This window comes from Pristiophorus japonicus, chromosome 10 (genome assembly GCF_044704955.1).
Source record: "Pristiophorus japonicus isolate sPriJap1 chromosome 10, sPriJap1.hap1, whole genome shotgun sequence".
Lineage (NCBI taxonomy): Eukaryota > Metazoa > Chordata > Chondrichthyes > Pristiophoridae > Pristiophorus > Pristiophorus japonicus.
Window position 1 is genome coordinate 42,138,714 of NC_091986.1, and position 21,595 is coordinate 42,160,308.

Genomic DNA, 21,595 nt, shown 5'->3' on the forward strand with positions numbered 1-21,595 from the left:
GGGGATGATGGGGGGATGGGGAGGGGGATGATGGGGGGATGGGAAGGGGGATGATGGGGGGATGGGTAGCGGAATTATGGGGGGATGGGGAGGGGGATGATGAGGGGATGGGGAGGGGGATGATGGGGGGATGGGGAGGGGTTGATGGGGGGATGGGGAGGGGGGATGATGGGGGGATGGGGTGGGGAGTGATGGGGGATGGGGAGGGGGATGATGGGGGTATGGGGAGGGGGATAATGGGGGGATGGGGAGGGGGATGATGGGGGGATGGGGAGGGGGATGATGGGGGGATGGGGAGGGGAGTGATGGAGGGATGGGGAGGGGGGATGATGGGGGATGGGGAGGGGAGTGATGGGGGGATGGGGAGCGGGGGATGATGGGGGGATGGGGAGGGGGTTGATGGGGGGATGGGGAGGGGGTTGATGGGGGGATGGGGAGGGGGGATGATGGGGGGGATGGGGAGGGGAGTGATGGGGGATGGGGAGGGGGATGATGGGGGGATGGGGAGGGGGTTGATGGGGGATGGGGAAGGGAGTGATGGGGTGAATGGGGAGGGGGGATGATGGAGGGGATAGGGAGGGGAGTGATGGGGGGATGGGGGGATGGGGAGGGGGGATGATGGGGTGGGTGGGGAGGGGAGTGATGGGGGGATGGGGAGGCGGGTGATGGGGGTATGGGGGAGGGGGATGATGGGGGGATGGGGATGGGGATGATGGGGGGATGGGGAGGGGGGTGATGGGGGATGGGGAGGGGGATGATGGGGGATGGGGCGGGGAGTGATGGGGGGATGGGGAGGGGAGGATGATGGGGGGATGGGGAGGGGTGTGATGGGGGATGGGGAGATGATGGGGGATGGGGAGGGGAGTGATGGGGGGATGGGGAGGGGGGATGATGGGGGGATGGGGAGGGGAGTGATGGGGGATGGGGAGGGGGATGATGGGGGATGGGGAGGGGGTTGATGGGGGGATGGGGAGGGGAGTGATGGGGGGATGGGGAGGGGGGGATGATGGGGGGGATGGGGAGGGGAGTGATGGGGGGATGGGGAGGGGGATGATGGGGGATGGGGAGGGGGATGATGAGGAGATGGTCAGTTTGGGGGGATGGGGGGTGTTGGGGGATGGGCGTGGGGGATGGGGGGTGGGGATATTGGAGGATGGGGTTTGGGGATGGGGGGATGGGGGAAGATGAGGGAGGAGAAATGATGAGGGGATGATGAGTTTGGGGGTTGGGGGAATGGGGGGGTTGGGGGTTGGGGGGATGGAGGATGATGCGGGATGGGAAATGGAGGATAGTGGGGGGATGGGTGGATGGAGGGATGATGGGGGATGGGGATGCAGAGGGATTGGGGGTGATGAGGGATGGGGGGTTGGGGGCTGGGTAGGGGAGGATGGGAGATGGAGATGATGGGGGGGTGGGGGTGTTGGGGGTTGGGTAGGGGAGGATGGTAGATGGGGATGATGGGGGGGTGGGGGTGTTGGGGAGAGGGGAAGATGGGGGATGGTGATGGGGGTGTTGCGGAGAGGGGAAGATGGGGGGTGGGTTGATGGAGGGGGAAGGGAGGATGATGGAGGGGGAGGGGGGTTGGGGCATGGTGTTGATGAGGTGGAGGTGGGGCATGAGCCCAAGCCAGTCGCTGCCAGAAGTATTTTTGTGGAACCAGGTGGAACACGTATAATAATGACATAGAACAGGAATTAATGCTATTTACGTCAAAAGCTCTCTCTGTGGTAATAAGTACTTCAACTCGGTAAAGTATACCAATACCATTCATTGATAAAAATGATTGTACACATCTATCTGACCACTACCATTGATTGTTGATGTCCTAATTTACAAATTATTTCCTTCAAATTCTCACTTCACATTGCAACTGGTGATATGTATATAGGAACAGGAGGAGGCCATTCAGCCCCTCGATGCTGTTCTGCCATTGAAAGAGATCATGGCTGCTCTGTATCTTAACTCCATCTGTCCGCCTTGGTTCAGTATCCCTTAACACTCTTGCCTAACAAAAATCTATCAATCTCTGCTTTGGAAATTTTCTGTTGACCTCCAGCCCCAACAGCTTTTTGGGGGAAGAGAGTCCCAGATTTCCACTAACTTTTGTGTGAATAGGTGCTTCCTGACCTCAACCCTGAACAGCCTGGTTTTAATTTAAAGTTCTGCCCCCTTGTTATGGACTCCCCCTCCCACCAGACAAAATAGTTTCTCTCTATCTACCTTATCATAGGCTTCAGTCACATTAAAGACCACGATTAAATCACCCTTAAGGTACATATCAAGAGTGAAGCTATATATAAATGAATCCCCAGTGTAGACAAATCATTGCAAAGTCTTAGCATGTTTATGCCTTAGTTAATATCATTTATAGCCACTGTCCAACATTCTGGTATTAAACAAGCTCAAGTCACTGGAGTGGGACCTGAACCCACAACCTTTGGATTCAGAATTGTGAATGCTAGCCACTGCGCCATAGCTAACACTCAGTAGGACTGCTCCTTTATCCTGACCACTAATTTAAATAATAGGCTAAGCAAATTCACAGTAGGTTTACGCACAGCAGGATGATCTGTGAATCAGATTAATCTTCAGCCTCTGCATATGGGTCTCGTTCGTCACATTTTAATGTTGGCAATCTTGTGGCTCAGTGGGTGGCACTCTTACCTCTGAGTCAAAAAGTTGTGGTGTCAAATCCCACTCCAAAGACTTGAGCACAAAATCCAGGTTGAGGGAGTGCTGCACTGTCGGAGATGCCATCTTTCGGATAAGACATTAAATCGAGGCCCCACCTGCCCTCTCAGATGCATGTAAAAGATCCCATGGCACTATTTAGAAGAAGAGCAGGGGAGTTTCTCCGGTGTCCTGGCCAATATTTTTCCCTCAATCAAATTCACTAAAATAAATTATCTGGTCATTATCACATTGCTGTTTGTGGGAGCTTGCTATGTGCAAATTGGCTGCCACGTTTCTAACATTACAACAGCGACTACACTTCAAAAAAAGTACTTCATGGCTGCAAAGCGCTTTGGGACATCCTGAGGTTGTGAAAGGTGCTATATAAATGCAAGTGTTTCCGTCGTAGGGAAAGCAAAGAGTAACTCTCCAAACCAAACTCACAGTAAAAGGAAGGACTATCACAATGCTACCCCATTACTCACACCCCTACCCCATTACCCACATCCCTGCCCTATTACCCACACCCCTACCCTATTACCCACATCCCTGCCCTATTACCCACACCCCTACCCCATTACCCACACCCCTACCCCATTACCCACACCCCTACCCCATTACCCTTAGGTGACAGAGATGCGTACCCAGTGACTGTTCAGTCATCGAGAAGCACTCCTATCACAAAACTCCATGGTTCCACTCAGGACATTTGACCATTATAGCAGTCAATACATAAAGGCAGTAATTTTAGAAAATCAGAACGCTATATCGGCCATTATGTAAAATGGACACGTTTCATTGGCACAAGCGTGCCCACTGTACTTTCACCGGGACGCTCTTTCACAGGGCAGGTTTGGTACCAGTGGGGAAAAGATCTGATCTGTCTTCAGGCTTGTTAATGTTAAACCTTTATATTTTAGTTCTTCACGAACTAATCCTGCCTAAACCTCTCTGCCTCTCTACCTCACTCTCCTCCATTAAGACACTCCTTAAAACCTACGTCTTTGACCAAGATTTTGGTCATCTGTCCTAATATCTCCTTAGGTGGCTCGGTGTCAAACTTTTTGTCTTATAATGCTCCTGTGAAGCGCCTTGGGATATTTTACAGGCGCTATATAAATACAAGTTGTTGTTGTTATTGAAGCCTTGATAATAATGTTAGCAAAATAAATAAATGGGCAACTGGCTGCCTAACACTGACATATTAATGGCTAAGGTAGTTTTCAGAGTACAAAGGACATCTCAACCTGCTTAAAACACACATATTTCTGTGTGAGCTTTAATCAGATCCCAACATATCGCTTGGTGGAGAGTTAAGGAACAGCAAAAAGCAATATTAAAGGTAACCGTGACAAAATGACGATAGCTTAGTGCCATACAATGGACTCCAATAATAACAGTGAAAGCCTTAAATAGCTGCACCATCAGTCCCTTGAGTAAATGTATACCTTGCAAGTACATAGTCTGTAAACAGCTAGAGGGTGAAATTCCACAAATCATTTGTTTTTGAAAGAGATGCTATGCAGTTAAACTATTGACAAGCGAAGCTCCGCACTCCCAGCAACTAATAAAAAACTCACGACTGGAATATTTCTGCAGCAGATTTAAAGCAGAACAACTAGTTCCTTAGCTCTGAGCTTGCGAAAGGCAGATGATGTATTTAGCACCCTGCAAAAAGAAGCAAAGCGCTCGACATTGAAAATGAAATTAATTGAAGTTAAAAAAATAAAATTACCAACCTTTGAGCGAATCTGTTCAACATCTTTCTTTTCTTTACCTGTAGAACAGTTTGAAAACATAAATGAAATGAGGACTTTCTTTAACATTTCAACAGTGCATTGTTATGGCTTTGTGAGTGATTTGACTAAGAATTTAACTGATGAATTCTTAGTTCTGATAGATGGTACATTTGAATACGCCAGGTTGATTTGAATAGGAGGGAGTTTCGATGGAAATTGGAAGTCACCCACCTTTCATTCTGCTTGTTGGTTGAGGTGGCCTGCTCCACTCTGGAAACCAAAGCTTGAAAAGAGATTGACCAGCGGTTTGGAATCAATCTTTAAAGTTTCAACCTTGAACGTGGTCATTTCTAATCAGTCAGGTGACCAAGATTGTTCTCCCACTCAGCTTGACGAGATTGTACGTTTGGCATCCATAAAACCGCGCCTGAGATTGTGCAGCTCAGCCTGCCCTACAGGGAGGAGACTTCACTTGGCAGCACTCAGCGAAACAATTCACTTCAAATGGCAGCGAGCATGCACCAACATCTCCATCAACCATTACAGCGTCCCTAATCATCTCAATTACTCGAGGAGGAGCTCAGGTATTTTTGTAATGCACCTTAATCATTGGGATTTGCTGGTTCAAAGGGTAAGACAATTTTCACAGAATATTATGTGGCTCATGACAAGAAAAATGCACCTTCGTGGCCCAAGCAATAAAAACGTTTCCTTTTCATGAATTTCTCAAGGCGTTAAAAAGCGAATGCCATTTATTGTACTTCAAGAGTTAAGTGTTCAGACTACCACTGGTTATTTGGCTGAGTTCCATTTGTCCATGACGCACTCTTATGGGTTCGTCATCTCATTTCGACTCACAAGTTGATTCATCAAAAAAAAGTTTATTCATAACATCACGGAGTTCACAATCAGCAGAAGAGAAATTGCTAGAAATATTACAGCAGCTCTGTCAGTGTCTGAAAGAGAAATGATATGGTTAATGTTTTGGTTGAATACCCTCAGACACAGACACAGACACAGTAGGAGGACAGAGAAACCCCTTGTTAGGATAAACCAAAACAAGGGAGGGAGAGGAAACAACAGGTGAAGAGTGTCGCTGTGCTAACTATTGATACACAGGGACAACTACTACATTTAAGGGCTAGTAAACATATTTTGAAAAGAGAGAGAGAAGAGAAAGAGAAAAGAAAAGGGAGAAGAGAAAGAGAGAAGGAGAGAGAAAGAGAGGGAGAGAAGAATGGAGAGGGAGAGAAGAGAGAGAGAGAAAGAGAGGGAGGGAAATAGAGGAAGAGGGATAGAGGGAGGGAGGGGAAGGAGAAAGAGTGGAGAGGGAAATAGAGGAAGAAGGACAGAGCGGGGGTGAAGGAGAGAAAGAGAGGGAAAGAGGGAGAGGGACAGAATGGAAAGAGAGGGAAATAGAGGAAGAGGAAGAGAGAAGGGGGAGAGAGAGGCATACAGGGAGACAGGGAAAAAGAGGGAAAGAGAGGGCAAGAGAGGGAGAGGGATAGAATAGAGAGAGAGAGGGAGAGAGAGAAAGACCTGTGTCCTGGAGGTTAAGATACCAGAGTAAACTTTCTGATCCACTGTGCTGCTTGCACAGGTACAGAGTAACTTTGCCATAGAAACATAGAAAATAGGTGCAGAAGCAGGCCATTCGGCCCTTCGAGCCTGCACCACCATTCAATATGATCATGGCTGATCATGCAACTTCAGTACCCCATTCCTGCTTTCTCTCCATACCCCTTGATCCCTTTAGCTGTAAGGGCCACATCTAACTCCCTTTTGAATATATCTAATGAACTGGCCTCAACAACTTTCTGCGGTAAAGAATTCCACAGGTTCACAATTCTCTGAGTGAAGAAGTTTTTCTTCATCTCGGTCCTAAATGGCTTACCCCTTAGCCTTAGACTGTGACCCCTGGTACTGGACTTCTCCAAAATCGGGAACATTCTTCCTGCATCTAACCTGTCCAATCCCATCAGAATTTTATGTTTCTATGAGATCCCCTCTCATTCTTCTAAATTCCAATGAATATAAGCCTAGTCGATCCAGTCTTTCTTCATATGTCAGTCCTGCCATCCTGGGAATCAGTCTGGTGAACCTTCGCTGCACTCCCTCAATAGCAAGAATGTCCTTCCTCAAGTTAGGAGACCAAAACTGTACACAATATTCAAGGTGTGGCCTCACCAAGGCCCTGTACAACTGCAGTAAGACCTCCCTGCTCCTATACTCAATTCCTCTCGCTATGAAGGCCAACATGCCATTTGCCTTCTTCACCGCCTGCTGTACCTGCATGCCAACTTTCAATGTCCGATGTACCATGACACCTCCCCTTTTCCTAATCTGTCACCATTCAGATAATATTCAGCCTTCGTGTTTTTGCCACCAAAGTGGATAACCTCACATTTATCTACATTATACTGCATCTGCCATGCATTTGCCCATTCACCTAACCTGTCCAAGTCACCCTGTAGCCTCTTAGCATCCTCCTCACAGCTCACACTGCCACCCAGCTTAGTATCATCTGCAAACTTGGAGATATTACATTCAATTCCTTCATCTAAATCATTAATGTATATTGTAAATAGCTGGGGTCCCAGCACTGAACCTTACAGTACCCCACTAGTCACCACCTGCCATTCTGAAAAGCACCCGTTTATTCCTACTCTTTGCTTCCTGTCTGCCAACCAGTTCTCTATCCACATCAATACCATGTGCTTTAATTTGGCACACTAATCTCTTGTGTGGGACCTTATCAAAAGCCCTTTGAAAGTCCAAATACACCACAACCACTGGTTCTCCCTTGTCCACTCTACTAGTTACATCCTCAAAAAATTCTAGAAGATTTGGCAAGCATGATTTCCCTTTCATAAATCCATGCTGACTTGGACTGATCCTGTCACTGTTTTCCAAATGTGCTGCTATTACATCTTTAATAATTTATTCCAACATTTTCCGTACTACCGATGTCAGGCTAATTGGTCTATAATTCCTTGTTTTCTCTCTCCCTCCTTTTTTAAAAAGTGGGGTTACATTAGCTACCCTCCAGTCCACAGGAACTGATCCAGAGTCTATAGAATATTGGAAAATGACCACCAATGCATCCACTATTTCTAGGGCCACTTCCTTAAGTACTCTGGGATGCAGACTATCAGGCCCTGGGGATTTATCGGCCTTCAATCCCATCAATTTCCCTAACACAATTTCCTGACTAATAAGGATTTCCTTCAGTTCCTCCTTCTCGCTAGACCCTCGCTCCCCTAGTATTTCCATGTGGTATTGGGGTTCTGCAGGTTCTGCCGGAATACTTGAGCTCCTCTGAGAGTGGGTGGCGGAAGAACACCTTTTCATATACCTTTCATATACCTGCTCTTGTTCTGGTAAAGTCTTATCAATGACTCACATACAACTGCCTTGCGGTGATTTAGCAGGCAATAATTGATTTTTTTTTATTGGATCATTGAGATGAAATGTCTTGTAAGTAAAAGTAAAATAATCTCAGACACATTATATTTTATTCGTTTATTTTTAGGAATATTGCAAAGATCTGTGAAAACCATACAGCACAATAAAGGTTGCAACAAGAAAATCCCAAACAAAAGCTTTTGCCCTTTTGAGAGGTCCATCACACTTGGAATTTCATTTGTGCTTCTCCAAATCAGGTTTCGAAGGTAAAAAGCAAATGCAGCAGGTATTTATTTAAATAGTATTGAGGCATGCGGAGGCCTTAATGTTGTTAGCCGTGGCTCAGTGGGTACCACAATCAGAAGGTTGTAGGTCCATGTCCCACTCCAGAGACTTTCCCACATAATCTAGTGACCTTACACTCCAGTGAAGTGCTGAGGGAGTGCTGCACTGACCAAGATGCTGCCTTTTTGATGATACCAGAAATGCGAGGGTATACATATCAGGAAAGGATGAACAGACTTGAAAAAAGGCTGAGGGGTGACCTATTAGAGGTCTTTAACATTATGAAAGGTTTTGATAGAGTAGATACAGAGAGAGTGTTTCCACTTGTGTGGAAGAGCAAAACTCGAGGCCATCAATATAAGATAGTCGCCAACAAATCCAATCGGGTATTCAGAAGAAACTTCTTTACCCAGAGAGTGGTGAGAATGTGGAACTCACTACCACAGGGAGTGGTTGAAGTGAATAGTATAGATGTATTTAAAGGGAGGCTAGACAAGCATATGAGGGAATAGCAGGTTATGCTGATAGATTTTGAAGAGGAAAGACGGGAGGAGGCTCAAGTGGAGCATAAACACTGGCATGGACTAGTTGGGCCGAATGGCCTATTCCTGTGCCGTAGATCCTGTGTAATCCTATGTAAAAACAACTTGTATTTATATAGCACCTTGAACCTACGAAAACATCACAAGCCAAATCAAAGAAGGAGATATTAGGCGGGGTGACTAAAAGCTTGGTCAAACAGGTAGATTTAAGAAGGGTCTTAAAGGAGGAGATCGAAGCTCTTGCAGAAAATGTCCCCTGCATATTATCTTTGCCTAGAGTTCATGAAGTTCATTAGCTAGTGAAGGATTGCAGAAACATTACTGGGCAATGTCTAAAAATAGCAATAAAATAATAGTAAAAGGGTCTGTGTGTAATAAATAGAGTGCTCCAAGGTTGCCTCCTTGCACAGTTTAGCATGGAGTAGGTATCATATTTTTAAATTGCTTAAGAGACTGGGATTTGAATGCATCACTGATGAAAAGCAAATAATTTGTATAGAGAAAAGATAAAACCCATTCCATGTACATATTGCAATTAAAGTTAACATTTTGCTTTTCACATGCTTTTTAAAACTAAACCGAATGGCTATTATGCTTTAAATATTTCCATAATCATTTTACCGTAATTATTTTCAAAGGTGTTTAACATTTTTTATTTTCTAGTCATCAACAATTTTGCTTATAAATCAGTTCCCAGAGAAATCCATTCCATTTGCCCTGAAATTGTGCAGTACAATTTGAAAAGGGGAGTTACAGTTCTATGTACAATTATTCTAAAGTGGATTCTGTGTGAACAGTTTATAGCCCTTATCTATTGTCGCAATCAGACCACAGTGTACAATATACAAGAACAACACATTAAGCAGAAACTGAGTTGAACAATGTACGCTTTTATCTCAAGCAACACAGCCTGTAACCTGCAGGAGAGGCAGCCCTCCAGGTTGGGATAAAATTCAATATTTCACATTGAATTTTACAGCACAGAAACAGGCCATTCGGCCCAACTGCTCCATGCCGGTGTTTGTGTTCTACACGAGCCCCATCCTACCCCTCTTCATCTCACTTTCCATTGCTTTCTCCCTCATGTGTTTCTCCTGAATTCCTCATTGGATTTATTGATGACTATCTTATATTTATGGCCCCTAGTTTTGGTCTTCTCCCACAAGTGGAAATATCGGGTGGGGGGTGGGGGGGTGTATGTACACCTGCAGTGTTATGCTTCAACGTTTAAAAAAATAATTATTGTTGGGATATGGACATTGCTGGCAAGGCTGGAATTTATTGCCCATCCTTAGTTGTTCTTAAGAAGGTGGTGGTGAGCTGCCTTGAACCGCTGCAGTCCGTGCGGTGAAGGTACTTCCACAGAGCTATTTGGTCGGATGTTCCAGGATTTTGACCCAGCAATGAAGACTCCAGCACAGGAGAATTTAGCCCTTGATCCCCATTGATTTCAGTTTTACTAGGACTCATTGATGCCACACTTGGTCCAATCCTGCATCGATGTCAAGGGCAGTCACTCTCACCTCATCTCTGGAATTCAGCTTTTGTGTCCATGTTTGGACCAAAGCTATAACGAGGTCTGGAGCCAAGTGGTCCTGGCAGAACTCAAACCGAGCATCGATGAACAGGTTGTTGGTGAGTAAGAGCCGTTTGACAGCACTGTCGACGACACCTTCCATCACTTTGCTGATGATTGTGATTAGGCTGATGAGGTGGTAATCGGCTGGGTTGGATTTGTCCTGAATTTTGTGGACAGGACATACCTGGTCACTTTTCCACAGTCAGGTAGATGCCACTTGATGCAATGCCAAAGAACATATTGAACCGCTGGGGGTCGGAAACTCAAGAAGACAGAGAATTAGAACGTTTACTTCACAATACCTGCAGTTACAGCAATTGTAACGGATTGAATAGTAAAGAGTGGATTACATCAGTTAGAAAAAATTTTAATCACTGTTCTGTTAAAGAAATGTTTTCTTTTACGTATAGAATGTTCGAATTAGTTGCAGACTTCGGTTACAGTGGTCCCGATATTAATGGTCTGCTGAGTGTGAGTGTGACTGAGTGTAATCAATTTATAACTTCTTCAGTATAATTATATGGTAAAGGTGTGTCTTTGTACCTGATTGAATACAGGAATATTCGAGACCCAGCTCATATGAAGCCTACAGCCTACTAAGATCTCTGCGCTCCTCCAATTCTGGTCTCCTGCGCATCCCTGAATTCCATCGCCCCACCATTGGCGGCCGTACTTTCAGCTGCTGGGGCCCTAATCTCCAGAATTCTCTCCCTAAACATCTCTGCCTCTCTCTCCTCCTTGAAGATGCTCCTTAAAAGCTACCTCCCGTGACCCACCTGTCCCACCATCTCCGAATGTGGCTCGGTATCAAATTTTGTTTTATAATGCTCCTGTAAAGCGTCTTGGGATGCTTTACTACGTTAAAGATGCTATATAAATGCAAGTTGTTGTTGTAGCAGTTGACTGTTTAAACTTTCTCTAAATGGATCATTAGACTTATTGCGGTGAGTAGCCAGTGTTGTGCTGCAGTATTCTGTGATTTTTGAGTCCATAAGTCCTTTTAAGAAGAAGTTAGATTGTTGGTTGTAAGAGAAATATTATGAGGAGTGAGCAGGAGAGTAGGAATAGAGTAAGTGGATCACGTGGAGAAAAGCATCGATGCAGACTTGATGGCTGGATTCATGTTAAGATTCCATGACTATCAACTGGATGAGACAATGAGCTGACAGCCTTTCATTTTTGTAACTAACAGTTACATGTGATCAGTTGAGAATTAGTTGTATAGTCAACCAAAGGCAGAAAGAAAAGACTTGCATTTATATAGTGTCTTTCACCTCCACCGGACGTCCCAAAGTGCTTTACAGCCAGTGAAGAACTTTTTGAAGTAACTGTTGTAATCTAGGAAACCTGGCAGCTAATTTGCACACAACAAGCCCCCACAAACAGCAACGTGACAATGACCAGATAATCAGAATGAAAAGCCAGGAAGATTTGTTGAAACTGACAGGCCATTTTAACCCTATCCTTCTGGGGGAAACCAGGTGGGCGGGACAGTTAAAATCACCATGGTTACTCACTTGTCCTGGAGCTGTTCATTAACAAAAGTTTCTATCTGCTACAGTTTTTCCTACAATACAATAGTGACCACACTTCAAAAGTACTTCATTGGCTGCAAAGCGCTTTAGGCCACCCGAGGTAGTGAAAGACGCTATATAGATGCTCAGCGACTCTATTTGTTTTATAAAATTTTGATTGACAACGCCTGTGAAGCACCTTGAGATGTTTTACTCCAACAACCTGTATTTATATAGCACCTTTAATGTACTGTAAACATCCCAAAGTGCTTCACAGGGGTATTGAGAGATAAAAAAATTGACACTGAGCCACTCAAGTAGAAATTAGTGCAGGTGACCAAAACCTTGGTCAAAGCGGTAGATTTTAAGGAAAGTCTTCAACGAGGAAAAGAGAGGTAGAGAGACGGAGAGGTTTAGGCAGGGAATTCCAGAGCTTGGGGCCCAGGCAACAGAATGGTTGAGCGATTATAATCAGGCATTCTCACGACGGCAGAATTAGAGGAGCGGAGATATCTCGGAGGGTTGTGGGGCTGGAGGAGATTACAGAGATCGGGAGGGGCGAGGCCATGGAGGGATTTGAAAATAAGGATGAGAATTTTGAAATCGAGGCATTGCTTAATCGGAAGCCAATGTAGGTCAGCGAGCACAGGGGTGAGCAGGACTTGGTGCGAGTTAGGACATGGGGCAGCCAAGTATGGATTACCTCTAGTTTACGTGGGTTAGAATGTGGGAGGCCAGCCAGGAGTGGAATAGTCCAGTCTAGAGGTAACAATGGATGAGGGTTTCAGCCGCGGATGAGCTGCGGCGGGGCGGAGACGGGCTATGTTACGGAGATGGATTAAAGGCGCTATATAAATGCAAGTTCTTGCTGTATTGCAGCAGTGATTACACTCCAAAAAGTACTTCATTGGCTGTAAAGCTCTTTGGGATGTCCTGAGGTCGTGAAAGACGCTGTATAAATTCAAGTTCTTTCTTTTAACAAACGGGGCAAACCATTTGCCATTATCAGTTCTTTTTTGTCAAAATGAGATGCGCTGCCTGCACAGTGCTATCTTCCTGACCACCTTTAAAAAAGGGGACAAGTCCGACTGCGGCGACTACAGAGGAATCTCCCTGCTATCAGCCACTGGGAAAGTCGTCACTAGAGTCCTCAACCGTCGTCTTCTTGTGACCGAGGAGCTCCTCCCAGAGTCGCAGTGCGGATTTTGTCCCCTACGGGGCACAACGGACATGATTTTTGCAGCGCAACAGCTGCAGGAAAAATGCAGGGAACAGCGCCAGCCCTTATACATGGCCTTCTTTGACCTTACAAAGGCCTTTGACACTGTCAACCGCAAGGGTCTATGGAGCGTCCTCCTCCGTTTTGGGTGTCCCCAAAAGGTTGTCAACATCTTTCGCCTGCTCCACGACGACACGCAGGCCGTGATTCTTACCAACCGATCCATCACACACCCAATTCATGTCCGGACCGGGGCCAAACAGGGCTGCGTCATCGCCCCAACCCTCTTCTCAATCTTCCTCGCTGCCATGCTCCACCTCAAGTCTTCAAGCTCCCCGCTGGTGTAGAACTAAACTACAGAACCAGTGGGAATCTGTTCAACCTTCGCCATCTCCAGGCCAGGTCCAAGACCATCCCAACCTCTGTCGTCGAGCTACAGTACATGGACGACGCCTGCGTCTGCGCACATACAGAGGCTGAACTCCAGGACATAGTCGACGAATTTACTGAGGCATACGAAAGCATGGGCCTTATTCTAAACATCCGTAAGACAAAGGTCCTCCACCAGCCTGTCCTCGCTGCACAACATTGCCCCCCAGTCATCAAGATCCACGGCACTGCCTTGGACAATGCGGACCACTTCCCATACCTCGGGCGCATGCATTGACGACGAGATCTAACACCGCCTCCAGTGCAGTCTTTGACCGCCTGAGGAAAAGAGTGTTTGAAGACCAGGCCCTCAAATCTGCCACCAAGCTCATGGTCTACAGGGCTGTAGTAATACCCGCCCTCCTGTATGGCTTAGAGACATGGACCATGTACAGTAGATACCTCAAATCACTGGAGAAATACCACCAACGATGGTGCAAGATCCTGCAAATCCCCTGGGAGGACAGACGCACCAACGTTAGCTTCTTCGACCAGGCCAACATGTGCTCAAGTCCCTGGTGTGGGATTTGAACCCACAACCTTCTGGCTCAGAGGCGAGGATGCGATCCACTGAACTACAGCAGGAGTAGGCTATGCAGCCCATCGAGCCTGCTCTGCCATTCAATAAGATCATGGCTGATCTGCCCTGCCCTCCTGATGACCCATCTTGCTCAGTCCCTATGCACAGCTCAACATCAACTGGTCTTCCAGGCTTTTGAACTGAAAATGGCATCCAATGTTGCACTCAGCCTCCTCACCATCATTCACTGACCGTACAACCGAAGAATCACTTCCTCACTTTTGAATTCCAATCCCTTGATTTTTTACATAGCATTTACAGCACAGAAACAGGTCATTCGGCCCAACAGGTCCATGCCGGTGTTTATCCTCCACACGATCCTCCTCCAACCTTACTTCACCTCACCCTATCGGCATAACTTTCAATTCCCTTTCTTTCTCACGTGTTTAGCTTTTTTATGTATTTATGCTATTCACCTCAACTACTCCCTCTGGTAGCGAGTTCCACATTCTCACCACTCTCTGGGTAAAGAAATCCTCTTGCAATCCCTGTTGGATTTAATTGGTGACTATCTTATATTTATAGCACCTAGTTTTGGATTTCATCTCAAATAAAAACATCTTCTCTATGTCTACCCGATCAAACCCCTTCATAATCTTAAAAACCTCTATCAGATCAGACCACTCAGCCTTCTGTACAACAGAACAGGTACAGAAAATAATCAAAAAGGCTAATGGGATGCTGGCCTTTATATCTAGAGGACGAGAGTACAAAGGGGTAGAAGTTATGCTGCAGCTGTACAAAGCTCTGGTTGGACCATACTTGGAGTACTGTGAGCAGTTCTGGGCACCACATCGGCCTTGGAGGGAGAGCAGCTTGCTATATACCAGAACGCTACTCAGATTTCAAGAGTTAAGTTACGAGGAGAGATTACACAAATTAAGTGTTGTATTCCCTAGAATTTAGGTTATGGGGTGATCTGATCAAAGTTTTCAAGATATTAAGGGGAACAGATAGGGTAGATAAAGAGAAACTATTTCTGCTGGCTGGGGAGACTAGGGGACACAATTTAAAAATTAGAGCCAGACCTTTCAGAAGTTAAATTAGGGAACACTTCTACACACAAAGGGTAGTAGAAGTTTGGAACTCTCTTCTGCAAATGGCAGTTGATGCAGGGTCAAATGTTAATTTTAAATTGGAGAATGATAGCTTTTTGGTAACTGAAGGTATTAAGGGATATGGGACAAAGGCTGCGTTAGGTTGCAGATCAGCTGTGATCTCATTGAATGGCCTGCTGGTTGTTATAACCTCTCAGTTCTGGTATCATCCTTGTAAATCTTTCTATTTATGTGCACTGGCTTTTAGTGATTTGTGTAACTGGGCACCAAATCTCTTTGTTCCTCCACAGTTGCTAGTCTCTTACCATTTACAAAAGCACCCATTGTTAGATCCATGCTAGCAACGCTTCACGTAGTCCAGCAGTCCATGGGAGTAAGAATGTCCCAGTTCCAGCATTAACTGCGCCGTGAGGAGAATGAAAGTCTTCCAAAAGCATTTAAATGTTAATGGAACAATAAATTAACGTATTTTATTTTCAAATCCCTCCATGGCCTCGCCCCTCCCTATCTCTGTAATCTCCTCCAGCCACCACCCCCCCCCCTCCCATCCCCTGAAATGTCTGCGCTCCTCTAATTCTGCCCTCTTGAGCAACCCCGATTATAATCGCTCAACCATTGGTGGCCGTGCCTTCTGTTGCCTCGGCCCCAAGATCTGGAACTTCCTGCTTAAACCTCGCCGCCTCTCTATCCGTCTTCAAGATGCTCCTTAAAACCTACCTCCTTGACCAAGTTGCGCTAATTTCTACTTATGCGGCTTAATGTTAAATTTCTATCTCATAATACTCCTGTGGGATGTTTCACTATGTTAAAGGCACTATATAAATACAAGTGACATTGACTGAGGAAAAGGGTGTTTGAAAACCAGGCCCTCAAATCTGCCACGAAGCTCATGGTCTACACGGATGTAGTAATACCCGCCCTCCTGTATGGCTCAGAGGCATGGACCATATACAGTAGACACCTCACGTCACTGGAGAAATACCACCACCGATGTCTCCGCAAGATCCTGCAAATCCCCTGGGAGGACAGGCGCACCAACGTTAGCGTCTTCGGCCAGGCCAACATCCCCAGCAATGAAGCACTGACCACACTTGATCAGCTCCGCTGGGCAGGCCACATTGTTCGCATGCCAGACACGAGACTCCCAAAGCAAGTGCTCTAATCGTAACTCCTTCACGGCAAGCGAGCCAAAGGTGGGCAGAGGAAACGTTACAAGGACACCCTCAAAGCCTCCCTGATAAAGTGCGGCATCCCCACTGACACCTGGGAGCCCCTGGCCAAAGACCGCCCTAAGTGGAGGAAGTGCATCCGGGGGAGCGCTGAGCACCTCGAGTCTCATCGCCGAGAGCATGCAGAAATCAAGCGCAGGCAGCGGAAAGAGCATGCGGCAAAACCAGTCCCACCCGCCCTTTCCCACAATGACTATCTGTCCCACCTATGATAGGGACTGTGGCTCTCGTATTGGACTCATTTTTAGAGTGGAAGCAAGTCTTGCATCGATTTCGAGGAACAGCCTATGATGATGATAAATACAAGTTGTTGTTGTTGTTGAATGAAACTGAAAAATATCCAAACTGTAAACACTGAAGTTAGAAAAGTTTGAAACCTACTTTTATTGGACAGGTTTGAGGTCACACATATACAAAATGAAACCGCGGAGAAGCTGAACGTATTATTACAGTTGTACAACAGAACAAATTTAAATTTACATACAGCAGGACAATAGTTCCAGTTTAAATAAAATTAAAATCCTTGACTTTCACCAAATATAAAATTTCATTGCTGTTTTCTAAAACAAATCCGATGGGAAAAGGATTTAAGTTAAAGCCAAAAAAAATAAACACAGTAAAAATGATTGCTGATAATATCCTGTCACTTTGGCAAAAAAAGAGATTTGCTATGTAACATTTTAGAAATCAAAATGTAACAAAGACTATACATCTGGGAAAATGCTTAACGATGAATATTGCACTCAATTATGTACAAGAGTATAAACAAAGCACATTTGTAAAATATACTGTATGTGTTGCAGGAGGAGGCAAGATGCCCCGGGTCCAGATTTCCCTCACTGACAGGAAGCTGGTCTCTGGCGAAATTTCTAAATTATTCAACATTACATTACAGGAAAATACTGTACTACAGACTCGAATGTGTACAGAAAGCTACACACACCTGGCGACCAGACTGCCCCAGCACAGATAATTACTGTAGGCTTGAATAATTACAGATGCCGCTTACATTCAGGTTCCTTAGTGCACGGTAACAGAACAACACCGTCGTTACCAGGGCGATGTCCAGGTGGGGGAAGTGACGCAGCTACATGCATTAAGTGTTTTCACATGAAACGCAAGACAATGCATTTGAATTTCATCCAGAGGAGATGCATCAGCACAGTGCTGTCCTGCATCATATAAACTGGTACCCACGGACCCAGTACAGAATCTATTATGCGCAACCCTTATTTTTTTTAAATTACAATTTCAAACTTGGCTGCTCTGCTGCACTTGACCATATATCCTATCTGAAATATACCTTCCTTATGCCACCTCATTTTTGTCATCTTCAATAATTATGTACAGGTAATAGATATATGTAAACAGACAGCAAAAATATTGATGCTCACATTATTTCCCTGTTTTTTTCCCACAATATATTAAACATACAAAGTCTATACTTTAAGATAGGTTTTTATAGCAAAGCAATGGACCCATTTCCACCACTGACTTCTAAAAACTGTACAGTAAAATGCAGACTAGCGAAGCTTCTCCGAGAACTGTTTAAAATTTAAAATGCATTCCCCGGAGCCGAGCTCAAATGTGCAAACGTGATTTCCTTTGGCTCCACGACCGAGCTAGCATCACATCCCAAGTGTCATGACTTAGTCTGAACTCTTCCCGCATCCCATTTTGAGAGTCTTGGGAAAGTGTCCTGAGTGAATACATGCAAGAATAATTTGGTATGCCGATGATAACCTTCCGTCCGTGGACTTTTACACCGAGGAGGAGGAGTTGGAGATGCCATGAACAGCTGTCCCAGTTGGAGTGCCACTGATTGCATTGAAGATGTGATAGGAGTTGGGCAGAAGATTGATCTTCATTCCATCATCCTCTGGCGAAATCTTAACAAGAAAACACACCAGTTAAAAACAAGACAAAAAAAGCACAACCTTGGAGGGTAGTTTCACAAATGCATTAGGTTAGTCACAGGCAATTTGTTTAGTTTGTACAACTTTTTCTTAAAAGCACAACTCAAATTATAGATTGCAGTTCAAGTTAGCTCCCAGTATGCTGCACGCACACACACACTGATGTCATGCATTTTCCAGATTTTACAACAGTGATATTACCATCCAATCTGCTCACATTACACGTGAGGGAAGCATTCAGAGAAAAAGAAAATGAGAAAATACACTGGTTAGTTTTCATCTGCACATGCCATCTCACTCTGCAATTTTACATTCTTCAGATACAGGTAACGCTACAATCTGAGTTTCAAACGCCTAAACTCCAGTATAACTGGTCGCTTCCTACACTGTTCCAACAAAACTCAACATAAACTCGTTTACAGCACCTCATCTTCCAATTAGACACTTGACAGCTCAACACGACATCGAGTTTAACAATTTCAAATTATAACATCTGCCCCCATTTTTTCCAGACGGCAGCTGTTGATGATCCTGCTATTCCTATTTACACCTCCTCTAAACTCATCATTTGTTTCTTTACTTGTCCCATTCCCATCCTCTTTTGCCTTGCACCATCATCCCTTTTGTAATTTAATCTCTCCTGCCTTCCACCCAACACAGACCTTCCCTTTTGTTCTTCACCCTCTCCCCCCACCTTTACCTGCCTCTGCACTTGCTTAAAATCTGTTACATCTCTAACTTTCCCAGTTCTGATGAAAGGTCATTGACCTGAAACGTTAACTCTGTTTCTCTCTCCACAGACGCTGCCTGACCTGCTGAGAGTCTCCAGCATTTTCTGTTTTTATTTCAGATTTCCAGCACCTGCAGTGATTTGCTTTTGCATTGGAATGTCTCACTCGGGCAGCCATGATCATATCACACTTGTTCATGTCTTTTTTACTTGGTAGTGGCAGCATCAAAACTGTGAAAGAAGGTTCAGAAAAATGAAGTCTGCCCCACAAACTTCTGATGAAATTGGGAAGATTGGCTGCAGTTATGTTAACAATGTAGAATTAAGAATGAATACATCTCATTGAAAGGAATCTACTCAATACAGTGTACCTGCATGACCACTCTTAATTTGGCCTCCTTAAATTTCTAGCTAGATACACAGAGCGCTATTATTTCAAAATAGTACTTAAAAAAAGTGTTCACGGGATGTATGTGTCGCCAGCAAGGCCAGCATTTATTGCCCATCCCTAATTGCCCTCTAGAAAGTGATGGTGAGCCGCCTTCTTAAATAGAGCAGAGTGGCTTACTAGACCATTTCAGAGAGCTGTTAAGAGTCAACCACATTCATGTGTCTGGAGTCAAATAAGAACATAAGAAATAGGAGCATGAGTAGGCCACCTGGCCCCTCGAGCCTGCTCCGCCATTTAATAAGATCAGGGCTGATCTGATCATGGACTCAGCTCCACTTCCCTGCCTGCTCTCCATAATCCCATATTCCCTTATCACTCAAACATCTGTCTATCTCTGCCTTAAATATATTCAGTGACCCAGCCTCCACAGCTCTCTGGGGCAGAGCATTCCATAGATTTACAACCCTCAGAGAAGAAATTCCTCCTCATCTCAGTTTTAAATGGGTGGCCCCTTATTCTGAGACTATGTCCCCTAGTTTTAGTTTCCCCTATGAGTGGAAATATCCTCTCTGCATCCACTTGTCGAGCCCCCTCATAATCTTGTATGTTTTAATAAGAACACCTCTTATTCTTTTGAACTCCAATGTGTATAGGTCAACCTTTCTTCATAAGTCAGCTCCCTCATCTCCGCAATCAATCTCTTGAACCTTCTCTGAACTGCCTCCAATGCAAGAATATCCCTCCTTAAATAAGGAGACCAAAACTGTATGCAGTTCTCCAGGTGCGGTCTCACCAATGCCTGTACAGTTGTAATAGGACTTCCCTACTTTTATACTCCATCCCCCTTGCAATAAAGGCCAACATTCCATTTGCCATCCTAATTACTTGCTGTACCTGCATACTAACTTTTTGTGTTTAATGTAATTTTTGTGTTTAATGTACAAGGACCCCCAGATCCCCATATACCGCAGCATTTTGTAATCTCTCCCCATTTAAATATTAATATACTTTTTTATTTTTCCTACCGAAGTGGATAACCTCACATTTTCCCACATTATACTCCATCTGCCAAATTTTTGCCTACTCACTTAGCCTATCTATATCCCTTTGCAGATTCTTTGCATCCTCCTCACAATTTGCTTTCCCACCTATCTTTGTATCATCAGCAAATTTGGTTACATTACACTTGGTCCCTTCATCCAAGTCATTAATATAAATAGTTGAGACCCCAGAACTGATCCCTGTGGCACCATACTAGTTACAGTTTGCCAACCTGAAAATGACCCATTTATCCTGACTCTCTGTTTTCTGTTAGTTAGCCAATCATCTATCCATGCTAATATATTACCTCCAACCCAGTGAGCTCCTATCTTGTGCAGTAACCTTTTATGTGGCACCTTATCGAATGCTTTCTGGAAATCCAAATACACCACATCCACTAGTGAGCTCCAGATAGGCTAAGTGGTCTATAGTTTCCTGTTTTCTGTCTTAAATAGGAGCGTTAGATTTGCAGTTTTCCAATCTGTTGGAACCTCCTCAGAATCCAGGGAATTTTGTTAGATTACAACCAATGCATCCACTAGCTCTGCAGCCACTTCTTTTAAGACCCTAGGATGCAGGCCATTAGGTCCAGGAGATTTGTCCACCTTAGTCCCATTAGTTTGCGTAGTACTTTTTCTCTAGTAATATGATTGTTTTAAGTTCCCCTCCCCCAAAAGCCCCTTGATTATCAATTATTGGGATTCTTTTAGTGCCTTCTACCATGAAGACCAATACAAAATACTTGTTCAAAGTGTCTGCCATTTCCCAGTTATTAATTCCCCAGTCTCATCCTCTAAGGGACTAACCTTTACTTTAGCTACCCTTTTTCCTTTTTATATACCTGTAGGAGCTCTTGCTGTCTGTTTTTATATTTCTTGCTAGTTTGCTCTCATAAGCTATCTTCTCTCTCTTTGTTATTTTTTTAGTCGTCCTTTGCTGGTTTCTAAAAATGTCCTAATCCTCTGGCCTTCTACTTTTCCGCCTTTGTTTTCAATTTGATACCATCCTTTTCTTCCTTAGTTATCCATGGATGGTTCATCCTTCTCGAGTTTTTCTTTCTCACTGGAATATATCTTTGTTGAGAGTTATGAAATATCCCCTTAAATGTTTGCCACTGCTTTTCTATCGTCTTACTGTTGAATCTGTTTTCCCAGACAATTTTAGCCAACTCTGCCTTCATAATTGCCTTTATTTAAGTTCTGGACACTAGTTTGAGACCGAACTTCCTCACCCTCAAACTGAATTTGAAATTCTACCATGCTATA

The 21,595-nt window shown here is 44.6% G+C and overlaps 2 protein-coding genes across 6 annotated transcripts in view; both read right to left on the reverse strand.

Annotated features, from left to right (window-relative positions):
• The window catches only part of LOC139274586 (solute carrier family 15 member 1-like), a 74,239-nt gene extending 63,228 nt beyond the window's left edge, over positions 1-11,011 (reverse strand). The window contains exons 1-2 of the mRNA XM_070891267.1: positions 11,000-11,011; positions 10,207-10,383 (exon numbers count right to left, since the gene is read on the reverse strand). Coding sequence (XP_070747368.1) covers positions 10,207-10,383; positions 11,000-11,011 — 189 coding nt within the window. The remainder of the gene's footprint in view (positions 1-10,206; positions 10,384-10,999) is intronic.
• A 5,627-nt stretch (positions 11,012-16,638) lies between these two features.
• LOC139274972 (dedicator of cytokinesis protein 9-like) overlaps positions 16,639-21,595 on the reverse strand; it is a 455,604-nt gene continuing 450,647 nt past the window's right edge. For all 5 annotated transcript variants that reach the window (XM_070891774.1, XM_070891771.1, XM_070891772.1 and 2 more), the window contains one exon: positions 16,639-18,141. In XM_070891774.1, the coding sequence (XP_070747875.1) occupies positions 18,013-18,141 (129 nt within the window). In that variant the 3' untranslated portion in view covers positions 16,639-18,012. The remainder of the gene's footprint in view (positions 18,142-21,595) is intronic.